General features: G+C 35.7%; 1 protein-coding gene across 2 annotated transcripts; it reads left to right on the top strand.

The window, feature by feature from the left end:
- The first annotated feature begins 207 nt into the window (after positions 1-207).
- Positions 208-23070, top strand: LOC115977208 (G-type lectin S-receptor-like serine/threonine-protein kinase B120). Of its 2 annotated transcripts, XM_031098922.1 has the most exons (8): positions 208-306; positions 440-1746; positions 21037-21168; positions 21312-21481; positions 21794-22004; positions 22133-22370; positions 22457-22607; positions 22717-23070. In XM_031098922.1, exons 2-8 carry the CDS (start codon positions 618-620, stop codon positions 23032-23034), a joined length of 2349 nt encoding a protein of 782 aa, XP_030954782.1. In that variant the 5' UTR covers positions 208-306; positions 440-617; the 3' UTR covers positions 23035-23070. The 2 variants fall into 2 exon arrangements, with proteins under 2 accessions (XP_030954782.1, XP_030954781.1); XM_031098921.1 differs by having other exon boundaries at positions 208-1746.
- Positions 23071-24310: the final 1240 nt, after the last annotated feature.

Here is a 24310-nt window from a genome sequence, read left to right as displayed (position 1 = left end):
TCCAGCCTTTTCACATCATGTTTCTAGACTTTGAAAAGAAAAATGAAAACAAGACACCACTATGTTTCTCAACAAGACAGGAAAAAAGATAAGAGACTTTCCGTGATAAAGACAAAAAGTTACATGTGGTGTGGGGCAGTAGAAAAAGATAGCGCTATATCTCCACTTCAAGTGAGGCCTTAGAAAGTGATTGCAAGGTCACTGCAATAAGTATGTCTTCTTGGTGCTCTCAAACAGTGGGCAATTCCTAGTTCCAACATAGTTCCAGAGCAGTAGTTTCATAAAGAGTAGGCATTAGGCATTATGGTAGATCCCACGTGTAACTATAAAATTACTCTCTTTCTTATCAAAACTCATTTTCTTTTATTGATAATTGAATAATCACAACAAGAAAAAAGTCATGTTTATACTTATACCTTTGGCCTTTTGTCATATGCAGAATGCAGTGGAAGCATTAGTTGCCACGCCATTCTTCAATGGCCTACTAATTTGTCACCGTCTTCCTCCTCTGACCTCTTCTCCTTCTCCCTCTTAAATCTCACCTGTCAAAAGTACTCGCAGTTCACAAAATCCTCTCCTTGCACAAATACTGTCAATTAATTTGGTGACTTTTCTACATGCAACTTATATTTGCTCCTGAGAATCAAGTACCCACATACATGATGTCCAAAATTGTCGTTCTCTTTTTCCATATCCTTCTCTATTCAGAATTGATGCCTTCAGAAGCCCAAACTTGGATCAAATCAGGTTACTGGTTCTCTGGCACCGGGTCTCCCATTTCAGACATAAACTCAGCCCTCTATACTCACCTTATTTGCGCTTTTGCTGATGTAAACTCTTCCTCCTACGAGCTCTCTGTATCATCCAGTGATGAGCAATACTTCTTCACCTTCACAGACACTGTTAGACAAAAGAACCCATCAGTCACCACTCTTCTTTCCATTGGTGGTGCAGGGGCAAACCACACCACCCTTTCAAATATGGTCAGCAAGGCTTCTTACAGAAAATCTTTCATAGACTCTTCAATAAAGATAGCAAGACTTTATGGCTTTCAAGGCCTAGACTTTGGTTGGGATTCCGCGAACACTAGCTCCGACATGACCAATATGGGATTGCTATTTCAAGATTGGCGTGCGGCTGTGAATTCTGAGGCAAAGAATTCTAGCCAGAAAGACTTGATTTTGACTGCTGCTGTTCATTTCTCGCCAGATTTAAATTCAGTTTCTTTCCCTGTGGACTCAATTCGGAGTAACTTGAACTGGGTCCATGTTAATGCTTATGACTACCATGCGCCCGGATGGTCAAACTATACCGGTGCTTCTGCAGCCTTATATGACCCATCGAGTAACGCTAACACGGATTATGGTATTCGTGCATGGATTGGTAGAGGCTTGTCTGCTAGCAAGTTGGTTTTGGGATTGCCTTTCTATGGCTATGCGTGGACGCTAAAGAACCCCAATGACAACGGAATAGGTGCTCCAGCAACAGGTCCTGCCGCCATTGCAATTAAAGGTGGTGGAGCCATCAGGTATTATCGAATCAAGAGTTATGTTCAGAGCTATGGGGCTGCTATAATGTATAACGCTACATATGTAGTAAATTACTGCACAGTCGGATCGACTTGGATTGGCTTTGATGATGTTGAGGCTATCAGAATGAAGGTTTCTTATGCCAGAGAGAAGAAGCTACTTGGTTACATTGTGTGGCAAATCCCATATGATGATAATTGGGCACTTTCTTTAGCAGGTACGTAGGAGATGCTGCACTCTTGGTATTCTATTTCTTTAAATTAATTTTTCTCTTGCCAGAAAGTTAATCTAACTGCCCACATTTTTGTTTCCTCAAAAAAAAAAAAAAAAATTGCCCACATTTTTAAAGAATCAAAAAGTAAACATGGCAAACCGTTAAATCGGGTTGTGGGTCAAATGGGTCGAGTTCAAAAATTGATTGTTTTAAACGGGTTGAAAACAAGTCGGGCCAATCAGGTTGAGTGTGGGTCGGGCGTGTTCGGACCAACCTATATTTACACATGGAAAAAAAGAAAAAAAAGCAAATAAATACCAAATTTTTAGAGAAAATGAATCAAATCAATTAAGGAAACAAATTGTACATAATACCCTTTGTGATTTTTTTTTTTTTTTTTTGTTAAGTGGGCACCTATTGTTATTTAGACTATTTGTATTACCATTATACACGTGAAGAGAAAAAAAAAAACAAACCAAAAACATAAAATTTTTCATATCCTTCCAATTCTAATAGTTTTGTGCATATATGACTAAAATTCTTCACACTTATAATAACAAAATCCTCCATGTTAATAACTCACAAGCATAATGCTTATAATTACAAATTTACAACTTGAGAGAGAGAGAGAGATTTTAATTACAAATTTACAACTTGAGAGAGAGAGATTTTAAGGAGCACAAAAAGTATATATTTCAAGTTTACACACTTCAGATTCAAAATTCACTGGTGATATGGGCTTTTGGACTTTTTTTTTTTTTTTTTTTGGGTGCTATTTAGACTTAGTAACTTACTCCTAGTTAACTTAGTGTTACACATTTAGTAGTGTAGATGTGTAGCTATAAATGATTTTCCCTTTTATATTTTTTTTCCTCTACTACTTAGTATTTAACTTCTTATTAGATGTTTAGAAGTATAGATGTGTAGTTATAAATGCTTTTGCCTATTGTATTTTTTTCCTCTACTACTTAATATTAGATGTTTAGTAGTGTAGACGTGTAGTTATAGATGCTTTTGCCTTTTGTATTTTTTTTTTCCTTTTAATTAACTTTTCTTAGTTATTTAGGTTAATTATGTAGTCCTAGGTTAAACAATAATCATACATATCATGCACAATGGAAAACCAATGAAACAACTCGTTTCAAGGTAAAAAACCTGGGGGGAACTATCCCAAGAAAACAATCCACTATATTAAATTGAGATTTATAGTCAAGAATACCAATTCGTAGTAAATCTAACACAGTTACCAAACCGGGCTCTGAACTCCTTAGACTTCTTTGATCTAGATCTACTTTCACATGAACCACCAATTCATGCCTTATTCTTCAGTACACTTGATAGCGGAATGCTTGGTTGCAACTTTACTCCACTGGTACTAGCAATATGGATTTGATCTCTGGTAGGTGCTTGATAGAGTTAAAAGATACAAAACCTCACAAATCTCACAAGAGTAACTCTTAAGACTTGAAAAACGTGTTTTAGAGTTTTCCTTTTATACTTAGTAGTGTGACTCAAACCCTAAACATTTTATGGGTTGTTGGGCTTTATATAAAATTCTGCAGATTCGCAGTTCGATCGGTTGAAGGCTTCTCTCAATTAGTCGAGCTTGACAAATTTTGAATTCTTCTTTTTCGCAGCATGTATGTTCTTGAATCTTGACTTGTATCAACTTGAGCAATGTCTAAAACAATACAAAGACACTAAGATCTAATCCTAGACAAGTTTTTGATCTCGGTTTGCCAACATACAACACATTTATAACCTAAACATTTATGACTAAATATTTAGAACCTAACAGTCTCTCCCTTTGGCAATCCATGACAAATCTTATATATAAAATGTATTGCTCAACTCAAGAACTAACCCAATTACAAGAAATTTGCCCAACACAATTCAATTATCTATAAGTTGCAATAATAGGCAACAACATCATGAAAGAATTAACCTATAAATTCCTGAAATATTGAAAACAAACCATAAAGGCATGTGTGGAAAATATAGTATAAACATAACTTTGAATCACAAAACAAAAATATAACAAGGAAACCAACGAAAACCAAGATATCTCATAAAGCATCAAGTTTGTGAAACAAGTTAATACACAAAAAAATAATAAAAACAATAAATGATAAAGAAAAGGCTAAACAAAACTAGACAAAATAAACAAACTCCCCCTAAAAACAAATACTCCCCCTAAGTACAAGAACTCTCCCCCTACCTATTCTACTTCTCCTTTTTGTTACGTATTGCCAAAGGCAATTATCTCAATCATCTGAGGGTGGAGGTGGAGGAAAAGAACTCCTATTCTCATTGAACTCAACTCTCAAAGTAGCAACATCTGTAATCAGTGATTCCAAAAGCTGTCCATGGGCTACCTAAGTTGTCATAAAGGTTTCCATCATGGTGTGGTTTACAACTGAGTCTCTAGCACTCTCTCTAGTGTGGAGTGGAGGGATGGTGCAGCTCTAGAAGTACCAGCAGTAGAAGTATCCTCATCCCTATCTTCAGCCTCAATAGCAGGATCCACAGAAGGATCAATGTGTACATCTCCTTGGGGAGGATCCACTCTTTGTCGCTTTCCCTTTCCCTTGCTTGTTGCTAGGGTCTTCTTTTGAGCTCTACTTTGCTTCAGAATGGTTGCTCCAATAGGTGCTATCTGATGGTCAAGTACAGAAGAGGAGGTACACATAAGTCCTAGATGTTCTAAGATCCTAAGGATTGAAACAGGGAAGAAGAGATATTGTTTCTTGGAAGTATTTTTGTTGACATCTACAATGGTTTGGATGAAAAGAGAACAGATACACGTGGAAGCACCAATGATAAGGGCATACAAGAATATACAACAATTAATAGTAATCGTATGTATGTGAGAGATACAAAAGATACTATGACATGCAATCCTAAACAAAAGATAGTTTTCTTCAGTGTGTTCACTAGACTCAAGTCGAGGCTCATCTTCTCATGTCATTGGTTTGCCACACAAAAGTGACATAACATCACTAAGAGAGGGAGGGTCAATGTATGGATAAGTAGGGTGACGTACAAAAAGAACAGTGAGAGCATCAGCCACTACTTTCTTAGTGATTTGATACTCATCACCCCTAATCCAAATAGTCAAGAAGTGACCCCTGGTTGCAACAGAGTGGACAGATAGGTTAGAGTAGAACTTTCTAATTATGGCTACAGGGGGAGACACTAAGTTTGTAAAAATGGGCAACCATCCCCTAGAATCTAGGAACCATGTCTTAGTTCTAAGGAGTAGAAACAAAAACAGAAACACAAGAAAACACAAGGCAGACTACATTAGAGAGATAAACAAGCTATAGGAATGCGATCTTGAAAATCTACATGATGCATGATGCACATACTCATATGATGCATGAAACTAATTCATTGAGGTGTACGAAATCAAATAATTTTGAAAATTGATCAAGAAAATCAAGTTTTATGAAAAATCCCCAATTTATGAAAAACATAAACCCTAATTTTTCAAAAAAACACAAATTGATCATCACAACAGGTTTAAAACATGTTATAAACATTCAATCAATCAACTATAAAAGATCAATTTTACCTAATTTTATCCAATTGAACAAAATCCTCAATTTACTCAACAACACATGAACCCTAATTTCAAAAAATTTTAAGAATCATGAAAATTTTGAAATTCAAGCATAAGAATCATTTATATATCATGCATAGACAAAAACCCATTGACCATTTCAAATCAAAACACCCAAAAACATTAAAAAAAAAACCCCCAAATTTTCTGAGTCCAAAATTTTTAAGAAATTTGAATGATTCATGCATGTTATGTTATAATTTGATATAAAAAAGGGGTGAAAGAGTCTTACTAATGATGTAAAAGAAAACCTTAAAGCTTTGACTTGGAAAAAGACAAAAAAAAAAAAAAAAATTATGTTCTAAGAGGGATCGAGAAGAGCCAAAGAAAAATGGTGTGATAGGACAAAAACTGATTTGTCAAAGCCTTTAAAATTCAAAAAATTCAAATTTCGATCAGTCGAGAGGAGTCGAGCATCAATCAAATAGGCAAACTAGGAATTTTCGATTAATTGAACCAGGCATAGAGTTTAGGCTTAAAAATGGACATTTTCAATTGGTCGAGAGTCTATTTCGATCAATCTAACCAATGAAAATTTTTGAATTTTGAAAAATTTATAAATTTTGCAGAAAACCAACTCAAAAGCAGTTTTTATGACATGAAATGCACATGAACACATCTAGAAAGTTTCAAAATCATTTTACACTTAAGTTCTCAAACTTAAAATCAAACAAGAAGTAAAAATCACTCGATTTAAAACTTCTAAACCATTTTTCATCAAATTCCACCCAAATTCAAGAAAGTTGTATTATACATCACTTCATATGCAATTAAAGATGGCTAGATTAGACAACACACACAATCTCATGTACATGATTTAGCAATGATTTGCGTGTAGTGTGTTCAACTAGTATGTGTACAAAACACTAAATAGGTGATATGTAGATAGAATTTACTCAAAATTTCTAGATCATCAATCACATTGGTTTGAAAGCGACTATCACCTAAAGAGTGTGAGAAACTGTGCCCATTTTTCATCAAATTCCACCCAAATTCAAGAAAGTTGTATTATACATCACTTCATATGCAATTAAAGATGGCTAGATTAGACAACACACACAATCTCATGTACATGATTTAGCAATGATTTGCGTGTAGTGTGTTCAACTAGTATGTGTACAAAACACTAAATAGGTGATATGTAGATAGAATTTACTCAAAATTTCTAGATCATCAATCACATTGGTTTGAAAGCGATTATCACCTAAAGAGTGTGAGAAACTGTGCCCCTGGCCCGTTTTTTAGGATGTTAGGCCAAACCCACATTAATGAGTGGAGTCGTGTTATTGTCACTCAAAATGGAGGTTTGACCAGTTATATTTTCCCCTTTAGATTAAAAGTTTTACAATGGAGTCACCACTATTTATTTATTGGAATAAATAAGAAAACCAAAATTTGAAAAATTCCTCATTTTATTAATTTAAAATTGAATTTACATTTATCATAGGAAATTACATGGCTTTGGTCCTAGGTACAATCTAAGATAAAGTACATGACTTTGTTTCCTAGTTACAATCTAGAAATTGAAAAATTACATGGATAAGCATTGGATCTACTATCCCTTGATCTAAAATCGAAGGCTATGTTACAAGGTGGGAAGTTGTTAGGCACTCACTTTGCCCGGTGAAACCGGTCTTCTAGACTATGGTGGCTAACATTCATATCATATCATCCAATATGTCAATCAATTTGCATGTTGAATTTAATGTGTGTGCATGTGATGAACCCTAATTCAATTTATTAAGCATTGCATTTGGATTGAAAAATAAATTCTAGTGAATGTGTGTGTATGGTGATATCCTAGATTCAAGGATTTGAAAGAATTATGAAACAAATATATTTTTCATATTTTTGATGTGGATTTAAGATCAAAACTAGTGTTTATGCATGAACATGTGATAAACAACCAAGAAATGTGAAGAACACATAGGAACATTTAAGAACATTCGAACATATTCAAGAGAATTTAAATAATTACTATCATGCTTTAATCCTAAATTCTCATTATAGCAACACAAAAAACAAGTTAGGGAAAGGGATCATACCTTCATGCAATATCCATATGGTGGAGGAGGAGACTCTTGAGGGAGGTCCTAAGGGTGGAGGAAAAGAAGAGTTAGGAAAGGAAGAGTGAGTCTCAATACCTTGAGTCTCAAGAAGACCAAGATATGACAAGACTATTCAACTTCCTAGAACTCAAGAGAGGAGAAGAGAGGGGATTTTTTTGTGTCCTTCGGAATGAAGAAGAGAGAGGGGGTTTATATAGTAGTAGTGGAGAAAATATGAATGGAAGACCATTTAATGAGAGTTGACAAAGAATCATGAACCTAGATCTCATTTTAGCCTTTGGGGAAATTTGGTGTATTAAATATGGAGATTGGTGAGAGTGAGGAGCAAGCCAAAATTCGGTTTTCCCATAACTACTGTAACAGCCTGTAGAGCCAATTTCGAAAAATCATATCGAGTTTAATTCTGATTGGAATTGTCTCGTTCTTGTGCTCAAATTGAAACCCTGGATGTCTAGTTTCTGGGAAAATTAACTTAATTCATAGATTCAAAATATTCTAAGAGATATCGATGAAATGGTGAGCAGAGGTCATTTGTTAAAAAATTATTTTAGCACAATTAACATTAATAGGTCCCAAATTAGCTCCCAATTAACATTAAATGACTCCAATCACTCCCATTTTAGACTTAATTGGTTCCAAATTTACCGTAATTAAAAGATAATTGCACAAATTATTCATTGAATAATTAATGTTTATCTATCTAATTAATTAGGTGTATGCAACCTCACTATAAAATGTAGTTCTAACCAATCAAATTATGAAACATCATTAATCTCAAATTGATTATAATTATAACTAATTGGAATCAATTGTTCATAATCACATATAGTCGGACTCAATTTGTGATTGTACATCTCGACCATTAAAACTTGATTTGATGATAACTTTCAATCTGATAGTCTGATTAGGGCTTATGACCAATCGATTTGATCATTACAACATTAAGATCATTTTGGTGAAGTGAGATTAAAGACTAGTGACCAGAATCAAGATGCATATTTTCAAGGCGAAATTACTCTTTTACCCTCCATGCGAGGTTAAATGCGGGTTGCAAAATGGGGTGTCAACAAAAAGTTACATCCTATAACTCTCACATCTCCTAGAAACGCGCTTGCAATCATATTTTAAAAGAGTTTTGATTCTTTTTGCTTTTTTGTTTTCTTTTGATCACATTATCTTTTCATTTTTCTTTCAAGCACAATTTAGCATATCATGCATGGGTATATAAGAGAAAGAAAAGAAAATACCCTTTATATTTACAAACACCTTTTTCTTGTTGTGCAAGTGCTACATTTTACTGAGCATAGTTTTTATAATTTGCACACAAGTGTTTATGATTGGTGAGTAATAGTGGTAAGATAGTTATTTATGCCTTTTTCCTAGGATTTTTTAGCACTTACGATCAAAATATGTGACATCAATATCAAGATCGTTTGATTAAAGACTAAATACAAATCAAACAATCAAGCATAAAGCATCACAAACTAGACTAGTGAAAAACAAAGTTTATCAAAGCTAAATAAGGTACACAGTCATGAATGCAAAGTTTCATTGGCCAACTTTAATCACACACTAAATGGTGTGCAACACAATTTAAAAAAAAAAAAAAAAATCCTAATCAATCCTAGAATGAAATGCACGAATGAAATGCAGAAAATAAATCCTAAACAAAACAATTTGTCCAAAGAATCAAGAAACGAAGCATGAGGACCATGTCTAACAGGCTCATTTATGATGAATCTTTTGTTTCCACATCTTCCTAGATGCAAGCTTGAAATTGGAGTTCTTAGACATGAGATTGATGATCAACTCCAGAATTGGAATAAAGACTAAGTGCTTTTACCAACTCATGAATAAGTGTCAATGGATCTTGTGCTTTTGGCACAAACACTTTTTGTTTATTTGCTTGCTTGCTAGCATGAAACTTGAAGTAGTTAGGGCGAGCATGCCTAGCTCCACCACAAAAATGGCAAAACCATTGGGGCTTGTGTTGTTTCTTAGTTATAGGATAAGTAGGCTACATAGGTTTGGTGTCACTTAAATCTACCCTGATTTTCCTAGTGGCTATAATTTCTTCCTTTTTAACCCTCACTTCTGATTTAGGCACAAACACTAGAGGAACAAACTTAGTTTGAGTCAACATAGAAGAAGAACCACTCTCAACATATCTTAATCCAGTCTTATCAGATGATGATTTTTGAACACTCAACATGTTATCAAGCTTAAAACTAGAAGTCCTACCAAGTTGTTCTCTAGTAACATTCAATTTAGTTTCTAGTCCTTTTTTAATCAAATTCATGTTCCCAATCTTAACAACATTAATCAATTCATTTGCATCAAACAATTTGACCAAAAGGTTTTTCTTTTCAAGTTTTAGAGTGTCATACTTTTTCAAAGAAAGGTCAGCATTCGTGGCATCTTTTATTGCAATCTTGCATAGTTTATTGTAAGCTTCTTGCAAGTTAGCATTCTCAGAGAGTTCCTCATCAGGACTCTCAACATTGTACTCAATAGATTCATCTACTAGAGCAATAGCAATGAAGGCCATGAACTTACCTTCTTGATCACTATCTGACTCATAATTAGATCCCACATCGTTACTAAGAGTGATAACCATAACTTTACCCATAGACCTCAAGTATATAGGACATTTAGCTTTAACATGTCCATAACCTTGACATCCAAAACATTGTTGGTGTAAAGAGTTGCTAGAAGATTGACCAACCTTATCTTTGTTAAAGTTAGGTTTTTTAGATGGAATACCTTTAGGTTGTTCACTCTTCTTCACATTCTTACGATCAGCAAAATTTTATTTTCTAGCCCTTTTATTGTTATTTTTCAAAATGTTCCTAAATTGTTTGGCAAGATAAGCAATTTCAATAGAAGAAATCTCATCGTCAAACACATTCTCATAAACATCATCTATTGATTTCAAGGCCATAGATTTGGACTAGCTAGTCTTAGGTAAATCACATTGAATATAAGAATTTAAGATGTGATATTCAAATGTGATAAGTAAATCACATTTATTCAATAAATGTGATATTCAATGCAGTGACTTAGGGCCTAAATTCTCCAGTTAAGAATCTTAAGATTTTTCTATCTTAGGTTCCTCATAAACTTCACCTAAGTTAAAAGCAGAGTTTACCATGTCATTGAGTTTAGCGTAAAACTCATCAAATGTCTCATCTTCTGCCATTTTGATACTCTCAATCCTAGAAGTTAACTATTGCAATTTATTTATTTTCACAGGTTTAGTTCCTTCATGCACAGTTTGTAAGATATTCCATGTAGTGTGTGCTACCTCTACATTAGATATCTTTTTGAATTCTTCTAGGGAAACAACATTGAATATCACATTTATTGCCTTGCTATTAAAGCCAGCTGCTTCTTTTTGGGCATCAGTCCATTGAGCCATAGAAGTGGTAGGTTTTTCCCAACCAATTTCCACAAACAACCAAACTTTCTCATCTTGAGATTTCAAGAAGGCTTTCATCCTCACCTTCCAATATGCATAGTTATTCCCATTAAAGTAGGGAGGGATCACCAGTAAGTGACCACAATCCATGACAGCAAAGGTCAAGTATCAACTCTAGGTAAGACTACCGAATCAAGAGCTAACCCGCTCTGATACCACTTGTAAAGTTTTAGATCCTTAGAAAACACAATATATTTAACCTAATTGATTAGCCAAGTAGTTACTTAGGTTAATTATGTAGTCCCCTAGGTTAAACAATAATTAAACATATCATGCACAACAGAAAAGTAAATAACACAATGATATGATAACCTAGGAAAACCAATGAAACTACTCGTTTCAAGGTAAAAAACTTAGGGGGAACTATCCCAAGAGAACAATCCACTATATCAAATTGAGATTTACAGTTAACAATACTAATTCATAGTAAATCTAACATAGTTACCAAATTGGGCTCTGAACTTCTTAGACTTCTTTAATCTGGATCTGCTCTCACATGAACAACCAACTCATACCCTGTTCTTCTGTACACTTGATAGCTGAAGGCTTGGTTGCAACTTTACTCCACTAGTACTAGCAATATGGATTTGATCTCCATTAGGTGCTTGATAGAGTTGGAAGGTACAAAACCTTACAGATCTTACAAAAGTAACTCTCAAGACTTGAAAAATGTGTTTTAGGGTTTTCCTTTTATACCTAGCAGTGTTGGACTCAAACCCTAAATGTTTTGCAGGGCGGTTAAGCTTTATTTAAAATCCTGCAAATTCGCAGTTCGATCAATCGAAGGCTTCCCTTGATTGGTCAAGCTTGACAGATTTTGAATTTTTCTTTCAACAACTTGTATGTTTTTGAATCTTGACTTGTATAAACTTGAGCAATGTCTAAAACACTTCAAAGACACTAAGATCTAATTCTAGACAATTTTTTTTCTTGATTTGTCAACATACAACATATTTCTAAACATTTATGACTAAATACTTAGAACCTAACAATGTCGATGGCTTCCCTATCATTCAAATAATCATGTTGAAATATTTCTCTCCTCCTAGCCACTCGTTATAAAATTGCACCCAAAGGCGCCACACATGAGCTTTGATTATTGTCCTTTTGTTTGGCAATAACTCTATGAGCACCGGATATAGTTCACAACATTTTCAAGCCTTCTCTGTATTGTTGTGGTGGGCTCAAATATAAGTGAGACGATGTAAAAATTTCTTTCGTAGCCGTAAAGCAACTGGCTTCTTAAATGATTTTTGTCCTAATAACTTGGTAGGCCATCAAGACCTGATTTTTCATGTATTTCATCAGTTAGCTTAGAAATAGGTAGAGACTTCATTGCCAGTTATCCCTAAGAGAGGGACTGCAATAGAAAGATACTACGCAGTATACCATGAAACGAAACAAAAATTCTAGGACTACAATTTTGCCACAATCAACTACATGACAAACTGTAAGTGGTGGGTCCATGTTAAAGTGATGAGCAGTCAGTCACAGTTTGCCATATAAGATAATTGTGTTAAAATTTATGACATTTTATGTGATACTAGAATTATTCCACAAAATATCAGTTGCTAATTGGCATGACATATGCAATACAACATTGACCGAAATCAAATTCTCTGTCCCATTTTTTTGTATTTGTTGGGTTAAAATAGCTTGACCCTGGTTAATTAATTCAATTACTCATGTTGATTAATTAGGTTCAATTGAACACTGTGATTTGTTGACAAATGGGGAAAACCTCGCAAGGCAAAAATCCGATTGGGTGATTTTAAGGTCACAACTCTCAAGACTCTACTAATCAATAATCAAGCGATTATAAGTATAATCTTACCAACTACCGTGACCTATCCTGAAATACCAACCTACAGTTGAATCTTTGCTCAAATACCCAATTGGACTTGATCTTGTAGTAGCCTTCTTTCCCTTGATGCACAAACCTTCAATTTGTGACTAACCCTTTGCACGGATCCCAAGTACGTGACTAACTCCAACAACTTAAACAAATGTTATTCGTTGCAAAGTTCTTAACTTCATTAACAATGAAGATCTAAACGCACTTGGTTACAAAACCTTATGACATACAAACGCATTAACTTCACATAGAGAAAATAAGTCCCTTGGTCTCTATATCCGTGTGTGACGACCTTTAAAATAAGCCTTATATATGTCTAGGGTTGTAAGAAAAAAAATCCTAAAAAAATATACAAGACTGGGCCGAATTTCAGATTTGGAAATTCTAAAATAGTAATTCTCTATAGATCAAGCTGCTATTGAGCTTCGCATTAAGTCTTGATAGCAGACATCTATCAAGCTATCTATCAAGACTTAATGAACAACTTTTCTTCACTTGTTTCTTGAACCAATTTTCATGTCTTTAATACTTGACTTGAACAACATGTTTCTTGAAGTACTAAACCCATCTTAGATCTACCCAATTACAAGTAAAGTACATTTTGTCAAAGGATTAGCCAATTACAACAAAATATGACCCTAATAGTATTCAACTTTATACTTCAGCAATCACAATTTACCATATATTTATTTTATTTTCCTTATTATATAATCAAAGTAAAAAATCAAACACATGAAATATCATATATGATAGAATATAAAGTGGAACACAAAAGGTCGCACAAATGATTTCTTTTTGACATTGATAAGATTAAATTATCAAGCATTGCTTTAATAAACTAAGAGTTTAAATTCAATTTGATTGTGGCATAAATGAGGGGTTTTACATCCTTTAATTCTAGCTTGCCACGTCAGTATTTTACAAAATAAAGAATAGGTAGTGCCATACATAATCAATCCTCATCAACGCACCAAATCACAATGTACTCTCTCAGATTTGGCTAGCCACCAAGCCCTACCCATCACCAATAGCGGCTAACTTCCTTGGCACTAAGGTCTTCCACCGCTTACCACCACCAATTTGCAATCCCCTAGGCTCTGTCATGCCTTTCAGATCATGGCCAGAGTTTCCAATACCAAACACCTCTCAAAACACCCAACCATGACCACCAATTTGTAAATCCACGAAACATGACCACCTAGAACCTTTAAATTACCGCAATGGAGTGGTGGCACTCACTCCGAGATGAATCAAACAAAGATACAGAGAGACCCAAATCAAGTAAGAGCAAGATGGATAAATCTGAGAAAGGGAGAGGGTTGAGTGAGAAGGAAAAAGTTAGGAAAAGAGAGAGAGAGAGAGAGAGAGAGAGATTTATAATAACTCACTAACTCAAGTTAAGGGATGAATGAGGGTTAGTGATGGGCTGAGCTTGGTACTAAGGACACTGGTAGCTACATTCAGTGATGGGTGGAGCTTGGGGGCTGGCTGAATCTATGAAAGGGGTAGATTTGTGATTTGGGTTGTTAGGGATTGATTGTGTGTGGCACTACTTATTCTTTAATTTGTAAAATACTGATGTGGCAAACTGAGATTGGAGGGTGTAAAATCCCCTCCTTTAAGGCCATAACAATACCAAATTTAAAGTTTTAAACTCATAACTAAACTAAATGAGATACCATTCCTTTAACAATTAGGCTTTGTTTGGTTATAAATGAGGGAAGAGAAGAGAAAAGAAATGAATAATAGCAAGGAAATGAGAAAGAAAAGAAAAGAAATCAATTCTTATGTGTATTTTTGGAAATAGGGAGAGAAGGGGAAAAGAAAAGAGAAGAATATATTTCTTTTTCCTTTGTTTGGTTTGCAATAAGAAAGAAATTGAAAAGAAAATATATGGTTTTTTACTTTTATGCTCATATAAATGTAAAAAATGCATATGAAAGTTCAAAAACGTGTACAAAAACACCTTTGAACGTTTAGACCCCCAAATTACAACTTAATCAATTCAAGCAATATGTCAAACAACTAGTGTGCGGAAACTTAACATATGCTATCATGCGAAATTGATTAAATACAATCTAAGCCATAACAGATTAAAATCCACAGCAGATAATTAAAAGGTAAAGATAGAAAGGAAGGAAGATGCAAACACAAAGACAACACGCGATGTGTTATCGAAGAGGAAACCGAAGCCCTCGGCGTAAAACCTCTCCGCTGCCCTCCAAGCGGTAATCAATCCACTAGAAAATATAGTTGGGATACAAGGACAGCAATAGACCCTCCAAGCCTAATCTACCCAGTGCACCTAAGCCCTCCAAGCTTCTTGCTCCAACGAGGTTGTGCCGAACCTTTTTCTTTCCTAGCTTCCCGGATTCCGCTACTAGACCGTAGCATCAACCAATGAAGATTGGCTCCTTCCTAACTGCTTCCCAGAAATCCAAACAGCAGTCTCACAATGATGATGATGGTGAGAACCTGGTTTGATATAATGCCTCTCAAGGATTTGACAATGGAGAGGAAGAGAGTTGAGGAATTTGAAGAGTCTCTAAGGTATAGATTGTGTGTGAATCAATCTTGTTTTTCTTTAGGGTTTCTCTCTCAAAATTCTCTCTGGAAGCTCTCATTCAATCGTGGGTAATAGGGGTATTTATACTGGAGTGGGAGAGGAATGTGAAACGTCAGGTTTTACAAAACAGGGGTGGCTCACGGCTTGACCTCGCGGCTTGACTAAGTCGCGAGATCCAGTCGCGAGATAACCGTATGGCCAGTTGTCCTGTTTTGTCCTGTAGTGCTCCAGCTAGCATGACTGTTCATCTTCCAGCATGCTTGGCACGTGTGCTGCTTCTGGCGGCTTGCAGCCGCGAGTCACCTGCGAGTCCCAGCCGCGAGTCTCTGTTTTCTTGCACACTCTTGAGCAAATTTCACTCTATCTCACTCACTACCCTTACATCAAACCCACCTAAATACAGGGTTACTAAATGCTGAATTACAAGCAAATTTGGCACGGAATAAAGCCAATTAGATGGTTGAATAAATTCAACCTTACAATCTCCCCCTTTGGCTATTCCGTGACAAAACCCTAAAACAGACTCTAGACTTAAAACCCTAGGACTTACTTCAACTCCCGACGAATCCACATTCAGTTTAGTGGAAGAGCTCATGGGGGTGGAGGCATGTTTTTTGGATTCTAGTCCAAACTTCTTGACAATGTTTCTGGCATACTTTTCTTGAGATACAAAAATACCCTCCTTCTGTTGTTTGACTTGAAGACCCAAGAAAAATGTGAGCTCCCCCACCATACTCATCTCAAACTCCTTCTTCATCTCTTCAGAAAATTCAGTAGCACGATCTTCGATGGTTGCCCCAAACACTATGTCATCAACATAGACTTGTGCCACAAGGAGATAATCTTCATCATTTTTTACAAACAGAGTTCGATCTGCATACCCTCTCTTGAAACCTCTGTCTAGAAGATAATGTGTAAGACGATCGTACCAGGCTCTAGGTGCTTGTTTTAAGCCATAAAGGGCTTTCTTCAATCTTAGTACATGATCTGGAAAATGAGGATCTTCAAATCCTTTTGGTTGCTCAACAAATACTTCTTCATTTAGATATCCATTCAGGAACGCACACTTTACATCCATTTGATAAAGTTTGAAATTCAAGGTGCACGCAATGGACATGAGGATACGAATGGATTCGAGTCTTGCCACCGGAGCAAAAGATTCATCAAAATCCACTCCTTCAACTTGAGTGTATCCTTGGGCTACTAACCGAGATTTGTTTCGAATTATTTCTCCATCTTCATCAGTTTTGTTTTTAAAAATCCATTTTGTGCCTATAACATGAATGTTCTCGGGCCATGGAGCAAGTTCCCACACATCATTCCTCACAAACTGATTTTGCTCTTCATGCATTGACTCAACCCAATTCTCATCTTGAAGAGCCTCTTCAACCCTTTTTGGTTCAAATTGTGCAAGATAACAGTGATATGTTACATGATTGGCTAGCAGAACGTTTCCTTTCCTGAGGCGAAGACCGTCATCAAGAGATCCTATGATATTACTTTCCGGATGATTCTTGATAACTCTTGAAGATGGCCTTTTTGAAGTGGAAACTTCATCACTACGAGAGATAGGAGGATGGACTTCCGGAGGAGTAAGAGGGCTTGATGTTCTAGACATCGATCTCGTTTCCATTCTTGGGTTGATGGGAGTCGATTCTACTTCTGGTATAGGTTCTTCACCTTCTATATCTAAAGCTTCTACCTCAACATCGGCCTCTTTGGTGCTTGGCCCTTCTACATCATCAATTATTTCCACCTTAGGTAAGGCATCATCAATCTTGACATTTATGGACTCCATCACAGTTTTTGTTCTCTTGTTAAACACTCTATACGCTCGACTTGTAGTAGAGTAGCCAAGAAAAATACCCTCATCACTTCTCGCATCAAACTTCCCAAGATTCTCTCGATTATTTAGGATATAGCATTCACTTCCAAACACCCGGAAATACTTCACTTTTGGCTTCTTCCCATTCCATATCTCATAGGCAGTCTTCTTTGTACCAACTCGAAAGAAAATCCTATTGCCAATGTGACACGAGGTGTTGACAGCTTCTCCCCAAAATCTTTGAGGTATTTGCTTGTTAAGCAACATGACTCTTGCCATCTCCTGAATCACACGATTTTTTCTCTCTACCACTCCGTTTTGTTGTGGAGTTTTGGGAGCTGAAAATTCTCTTTTAATTCCATTCTTCTCACAGAAGGACTCGAATCTTGCATTCTCAAATTCCCTCCCATGGTCACTTCTAACTTTGGCTATCGGAATCCCTTTTTCGTTTTGTAGTTTCTTGCACAGAATCTCCAACCTCTCACAAGCCTCTGATTTTTCTCTAAGGAAATCAACCCAAGTGTATCTTGAGTAGTCGTCCACAACAACCATAATGTATCTCTTCCCCCCTAGGCTTTCTGTTCTGGTAGGCCCCATTAGATCAACATGAAGTAACTACAAGCATCGAGAGGTGGCTATCACATTCACCTTGTGATGACTTGCCTTAGTTTGCTTCCCCATTTAACACGCACCACAAACGGTCTTCTTCACTTTTCCAAACTTAGGAAGTCCCTCGACTGCTTCAAGTTTTGAAACTTTCGCTACTTTTTTGAAGTTGGCATGCCCAAATCTGTGATGCCACAACTCCAACGTATCCACACGAGCACTTCTACACGATATGGGTGCCGTGGGAACAATTCCATAACAGTTATCAGTAGTCCGATTTCCTTCCAAAACCTGAATCCCCTCTTCATTGATGATCAAACATCCCTTCTTAGAGAATTGTACCAGAAAATCATCATCACAAATTTGAGTGATGCTCAGCAAATTCGCCTTCAACCCTTTTATGTACAGCACATCTTTCAACAACGGCAAACCAGGTATCTCAATGGTTCCTTTGCCTAGGACTTGAGCATGACTTCCATCACCAAAGGTCACATAGTCACCGACCTTTTCTTTGAGTGTCTTGAACAGAGACTTATCCCCTGTCATATGGCGAGAACACCCACTGTCAAGATACCACAAACACGCAGTAAACACCTTCAATGAGGTATGCACAAATAGGTTCACATGTGATAGACATTCTTGACCTTCAAACACAAACTCATCATCAGTTTTCATGCTTCTTTCAGTTTGATTTTTCATTTTCAGATTCTCAATCATCTCACACAACATTCTATTCTTTCTTTTATATTTCTTAATCAATGATTTAGATTCAGATATGCTACTGTGTAAGACATAATTCTGATTTTCAAGATATTCCAGCATGTGAACAAAAGCTCTAGCATATTTCTTAGTTTTTAACAACTCTACAAAAACATCAGTAAGACACCTTTCAGACATATGCATAGAGTCATTTTCACAAACACTTAAGCTACAATTCAACATGGTATATACCAAAACAATCAATCACAACACAGGGGTCTAGGATCACACTTAGGTAATAGAACCACAACAAGTGTACCTGCTCTGATACCAATTGACAGTTCAAAAACGTGTACAAAAACACCTTTGAACGTTTAGACCCCCAAATTACAACTTAATCAATTCAAGCAATATGTCAAACAACTAGTGTGCGGAAACTTAACATATGCTATCATGCGAAATTGATTAAATACTATCTAAGCCATAACAGATTAAAATCCACAGCAGATAATTAAAAGGCAAAGATAGAAAGGAAGGAAGATGCAAACACAAAGACAACACGCGATGTGTTATCGAAGAGGAAACCGAAACCCTCGGCGTAAAACCTCTCCGCCGCCCTCCAAGCGGTAATCAATCCACTAGAAAATATAGTTGGGATACAAGGACAGCAATAGACCCTCCAAGCCTAATCTACACAGTGCACCTAAGCCCTCCAAGCTTCTTGCTCCAACGAGGTTACGCCGAACCTTTTTCTTTTCTAGCTTCCCGGATTCCGCTACTAGACCGTAGCATCAACCAATGAAGATTGGCTCCTTCCTAACTGCTTCCCAGAAATCTAAACAGCAGTCTCACAATGATGATGATGGTGAGAACCTGGTTTGATATAATGCCTCTCAAGGATTTGACAATGGAGAGGAAGAGAGTTGAGGAATTTGAAGAGTCTCTAAGGTATAGATTGTGTGTGAATCAATCTTGTTTTTCTTTAGGGTTTCTCTCTCAAAATTCTCTCTGGAAGCTCTCATTCAATCGTGGATAATAGGGGTATTTATACTGGAGTGGGAGAGGAATGTGAAACGTCAGGTTTTACAAAACAGGGGTGGCTCACGGCTTGACCTCGCAGCTTGACTAAGTCGCGAGATTCAGTCGCGAGATAACTGTATGGTCAGTTGTCCTGTTTTGTCCTGTAGTGCTCCAGCTAGCATGACTGTTCATCTTCCAGCATGCTTGGCACGTGTGCTGCTTCTGGCGGCTTGCAGCCGCGAGTCACCCGCGAGTCCCAGCCGTGAGTCTCTGTTTTCTTGCACACTCTTGAGCAAACTTCACTCTATCTCACTCACTACCCTTACATCAAACCCACCTAAATACAGGGTTACTAAATGCTGAATTACAAGCAAATTTGGCACGGAATAAAGCCAATTAGATGGTTGAATAAATTCAACCTTACAGCATAAAAGTTAGAGAATTCGCATCAGTCCGTCTAAAATTTTCCGTCTATTTTAGCGTAAGAACCCACTTTTTTCTATATTACAAAAGTATTTTACAGAAACACCCATATCAATTTATTTATTAATCACACTCTTTTATTTAAATAATATTTTTCCTCACTTTACACCTACACCCACCTAACACTCCCTCTTTTTTTCTCTGAGCACACAGACTCTTTCTTCTTCTTTTCCCTATCTCTATTTTCCTTGAATGTGCCTCTCTTTCTTCTCATTCTCATTCTCCTTCTTCTTTCTTCTTCTTCTTCTTCTTCTTCTTCTTCTTTTGCAATTTGGGTTTGATTATGGGTAGTGATTTTGGGTGGAGAATGCAAAGATTTTAGGCAACGAAAGTGGTGATTTTGGGCTGATTTTTTGTTGCTATTTCTTCTTCGACATCTACTTCTTCTTTTCCTTCTTCTTCTTCTCCTCCTTCTTTTGCAATTTGGGTTTGATTATTTATATGAATTTGTATATGGGTTTGATGAATTTGGATCTAGATTTAGAATGAGTTTGATGATTTGTATAGATTTGCATAGCATGTTGCTGGATTCAAGAGAAGGTAGAAGAGGAAGAGGGTAGGATGTTGTTGGAATGAAGAGAAAGTAAAGGAGAAAGGAGTAGGGGAAGAAAGAGAAAATAAAATAAAATAATCATTTAGAAAGTTTGACTATGTATATTTGCATAGTTACTGTAACAATATTGGATATGTACAATAATATAGATGGACTGATGTGAGTAAATTTTGCGCAAAAATATGTAAAATTGTGCACTTTTTCTATTTTACACCTACTGGTGCAAGTGCACTTATGGACAAATATTTAACTTCATATTATATTATGTTACGTATGTGGACCCCATTTTTTAAAAACCATTCTCTCCCTTCAAATCCTCCCAATTTAGGCGGATTGCAAATATGTGGACCAAAGGGAAATGACTACATTTCTTCTCATTTCTCTTCTCTTCCTCTCTCCTCCAGCCTTTCCAAACACACTGTTAAAGGTGTCAAAAATGACAAAACCTAAATGATATTGTTTCAAGATCATCTATGAGATATTCATCTCTCGTTACATTAATGAATTGCATTGTCAGCTCAAGAGGAAGAAAATAATGGACAACCTAAGTGGCGATTATTAGTGATCATTTTGACTACAACTGCTACCATTGCTCTCCTACTATGCCTTTTAGTGTGTTACTTACGGACTAGAAAGCTCAGATCCAAAGGTAATCCTTTTTTTTTGTACTACATGTGTTATAATTCCCATCTATGGTTAGAAGGATAACTTATTATTCCCATGATTTAAGAATTAATATTTTTAGGCTTTGTTCTGCTTTTTATTCTTATTTGTTCAATATTGGAATTGTAGTTATAGCTAAAAAATTAGAGTCCAAAGCTAAGAACATAGCAGCTGCTGGAGATTCAAATAGCAGTGTTCCTAATCTGCAAGCATTTAGTTTAGCTGACATTGAGGCAGCTACAAATAAATTTTCATTTGAAAATAAACTCGGAGAGGGAGGTTATGGCCCCGTTTACAAGGTAAACTGTTGTTACTACATCTTTTGCACTCAAGCAATTAGCAGAAACATGAATCTATCTATAAAACAATTCCAATGTCATATTTTATTTCCAAATAGGATTAGGGGCACAACATTTTTCACAATTGTTAATATGATTTGTTGTGATTTGTGTATAATAAAAGTAGTGCCATTTATAGACTTTATAAGTCATTTTTGGAGTTATGAAAAATGTTGTGTCCTAGTAATACTCTTATTAGCATGGGTAGAAAATGTCTTGAAGTATCTTTTTGGGTGAATAATACCAATCATAAGTGTGTGTATATTTCACCAGGGGCTGTTATCAAATGGAAATGAAATAGCAGTGAAAAAACTTTCCAAAACATCTACGCAAGGATTTGAGGAGTTCAAGAATGAGGTTATGCTTACTGCGAAACTACAACATGTAAATCTTGTGCGAGTTTTGGGATTTTGCATTGAAAGTGATGAACAAATGCTAATGTACGAGTACATGCCAAATAAAAGCTTGGACTTCTACCTCTTTGGTCTGATATCTTTCTTGCTTCCAATTACAATATTTGAGATATGTTAAATGCAATTTTTCACATCTTAGTGCTCTATTAGCCCTAATATTATTATATAACTCATTGTTATAATATGTAATTTGTCATAGACCCTATCAGACGAGGCCTATTGGATTGGAAAAAACGCATTGACATTATTGAAGGAGTAACTCAAGGGCTTCTATATCTCCAAGAATACTCAAGAATGATAATAATTCACCGAGACTTAAAATCTAGTAACATTTTACTGGATGGAGAGATGAAGCCGAAGATCTCAGACTTTGGCATGGCTAGAATTTTCAAGAAAGATGAACACGAAGCAAACACAGATCGGATTGTTGGAACATAGTTAGTACCTCTACCTAATAAAGCTTTATAGCCCAGGATTTCTTGTTAAGTAATTAACAATGCTGTTTGATAATTCAACAATGCAGTGGTTATATTCCTCCTGAATACGCCCAAAAAGGTGTATACTCCACTAAATCTGATGTTTATAGCTTTGGAGTTCTACTTCTACAAATCATAAGTGGTAAGAGGACTGCTTGTTATCATGGCTTGGATGAGAGTCTAAACCTCTTAGAGTATGTAAGTTACTATAACAAACATTGCTAGAACCAATCTTGAATTTGTTTTCTTTTGTTGTGTATTATATATTTCCGCATTTCAAAATGATGGTCAATATTCTATATTTCAGGCATATGAGCTATGGAAAGAAGGCAAAGGCATGGAATTTATGGATCCAACTCTAGATGATACAACTTCATCATGTAAACTAATTCGATGCATGCAAATAGCTCTTTTATGCGTTCAGGAAAATGCAATTGATAGGCCATCAATGTTGGAAGTTTCCTCAATGCTAAAAAATGAAACTATAGTTGTGACAAATCCTAAAAAGTCTGCTTTTTCAACGATAAGAGATGAAGGTGACGAAAAAGACTCCAGATTACAGGCTTTACAACTAGAAATTTGTTCGGTTGATGATTTAACAATCACCCAAGTGGTTGCTCGTTGAATGTGAAGGTCTTTGTGGAACAAACACACACATATCTATATTATATATATATATATATATATAAAAGCTGAAACATAGCATTTATTGTTTCTACGCTCTTATTGAGCCATATCATCTGTCCTGCTAACTTTCTTTTTTTCTTTTTCTTTTCCTTCCTTTTGCAAATTAACATTTTCACAATTATTACTCTATCACATAAAAAAAAAAAAAAAAAAAAAAAAAACTCCATTTCTTAATTAATGTTTCCTAACTTTTCAACTTTCCATTTATTATTCCATCAAACCCAATCTGATAATAATCAAATTTCCTTCAACTCTATGATTCTCCCTCCCCCTAGTCAAGCAGTTATGAAAATTGTTCAATTGCCACTCTATTAGGATTCCAAAAAAAAAAAAAAAAAAACTACTGAGTTGTTGTCTATATATATTTGCAATTGCTCTACCTCACTTCTGCAAATTTGGAAAGTCCCTCTACAGTGAGGTTTCTATTATTTATTTATTTATTTTTCTCCCCCATATTCTTCAAGTTTTCCTAATTAATTTTGTTGGTGATGTGCCATCGGAGATCTCAGGTGCCAACAACATTGGTTCCCAAAATCTTCAAGCCATAGTGAAGAATACATTAAAGGAATCGCAACGGGGTCTTACTACTATAGTTTATGTGGTCATTAATCATGGATGAGTTTTTCTCTCTCTCTCTCTCTCTCTCTCTCTCTCTCCACTGATGGATACTTCTTGTTCATATTTGTGTGATGTATTCACATTATGCATAAATAATTCTCTTTGTATATGTGTAGCATAAATTAGTTTTGTTGTATGTATAGATTAGTTGTGACATGAATTTAGATGCATAACTTAATACAAGATATGTTACTTTTTTTGGTTTTGAATGGTAACAAATTTAGATATTATTATGGGATGTCTTTGCTGTAAGACTTTGCCAAAACAACAAAATTTGATGTCAATGGAGAGAAAATTAAATCAAAGGACACATTTAAAACTAAAAATGGTAGCAACAGACGACCAAAAAAAAAAAAAAAAAAAAAACTATGGTGAGAGAGATTATCCAAGTTTGGACAAAGCCTCAAAATCCATGAAGTCTAATATTATGTGAGAAATTCCACGAAGATGTATGCTTGGTTATATGAAGAAATTGAATTTGGATATATAAAATATGAAGAAGACCAAATGAATTGAATTGAGTTTCCTAACACAAGTCATCTCTCTCCATCTTTTTTTTTCATTTTTCTTTTTTAAATTTAATTTTTGTTTGAGCT

Source organism: Quercus lobata, chromosome 2, assembly GCF_001633185.2.
Source record: "Quercus lobata isolate SW786 chromosome 2, ValleyOak3.0 Primary Assembly, whole genome shotgun sequence".
In the NCBI taxonomy this organism is placed as follows: Eukaryota; Viridiplantae; Streptophyta; class Magnoliopsida; order Fagales; family Fagaceae; genus Quercus; species Quercus lobata.
This window is presented reverse-complemented; position numbering and strand designations above follow the sequence as displayed.

What these genes read in the sequence shown, in the direction of transcription:
- LOC115977208 (XM_031098922.1), top strand. Translation starts at nt 618, where the DNA reads ATGCAACTTATATTTGCTCCTGAGAATCAAGTACCCACATACATGATG. An exon ending in TAGAAAGCTCAGATCCAAAG is followed by an intron (nt 21,169 to 21,311) that starts GTAATCCTTTTT and finishes TTGGAATTGTAG; the next exon opens with TTATAGCTAAAAAATTAGAG. An exon ending in GATCGGATTGTTGGAACATA is followed by an intron (nt 22,371 to 22,456) that starts GTTAGTACCTCT and finishes TCAACAATGCAG; the next exon opens with TGGTTATATTCCTCCTGAAT.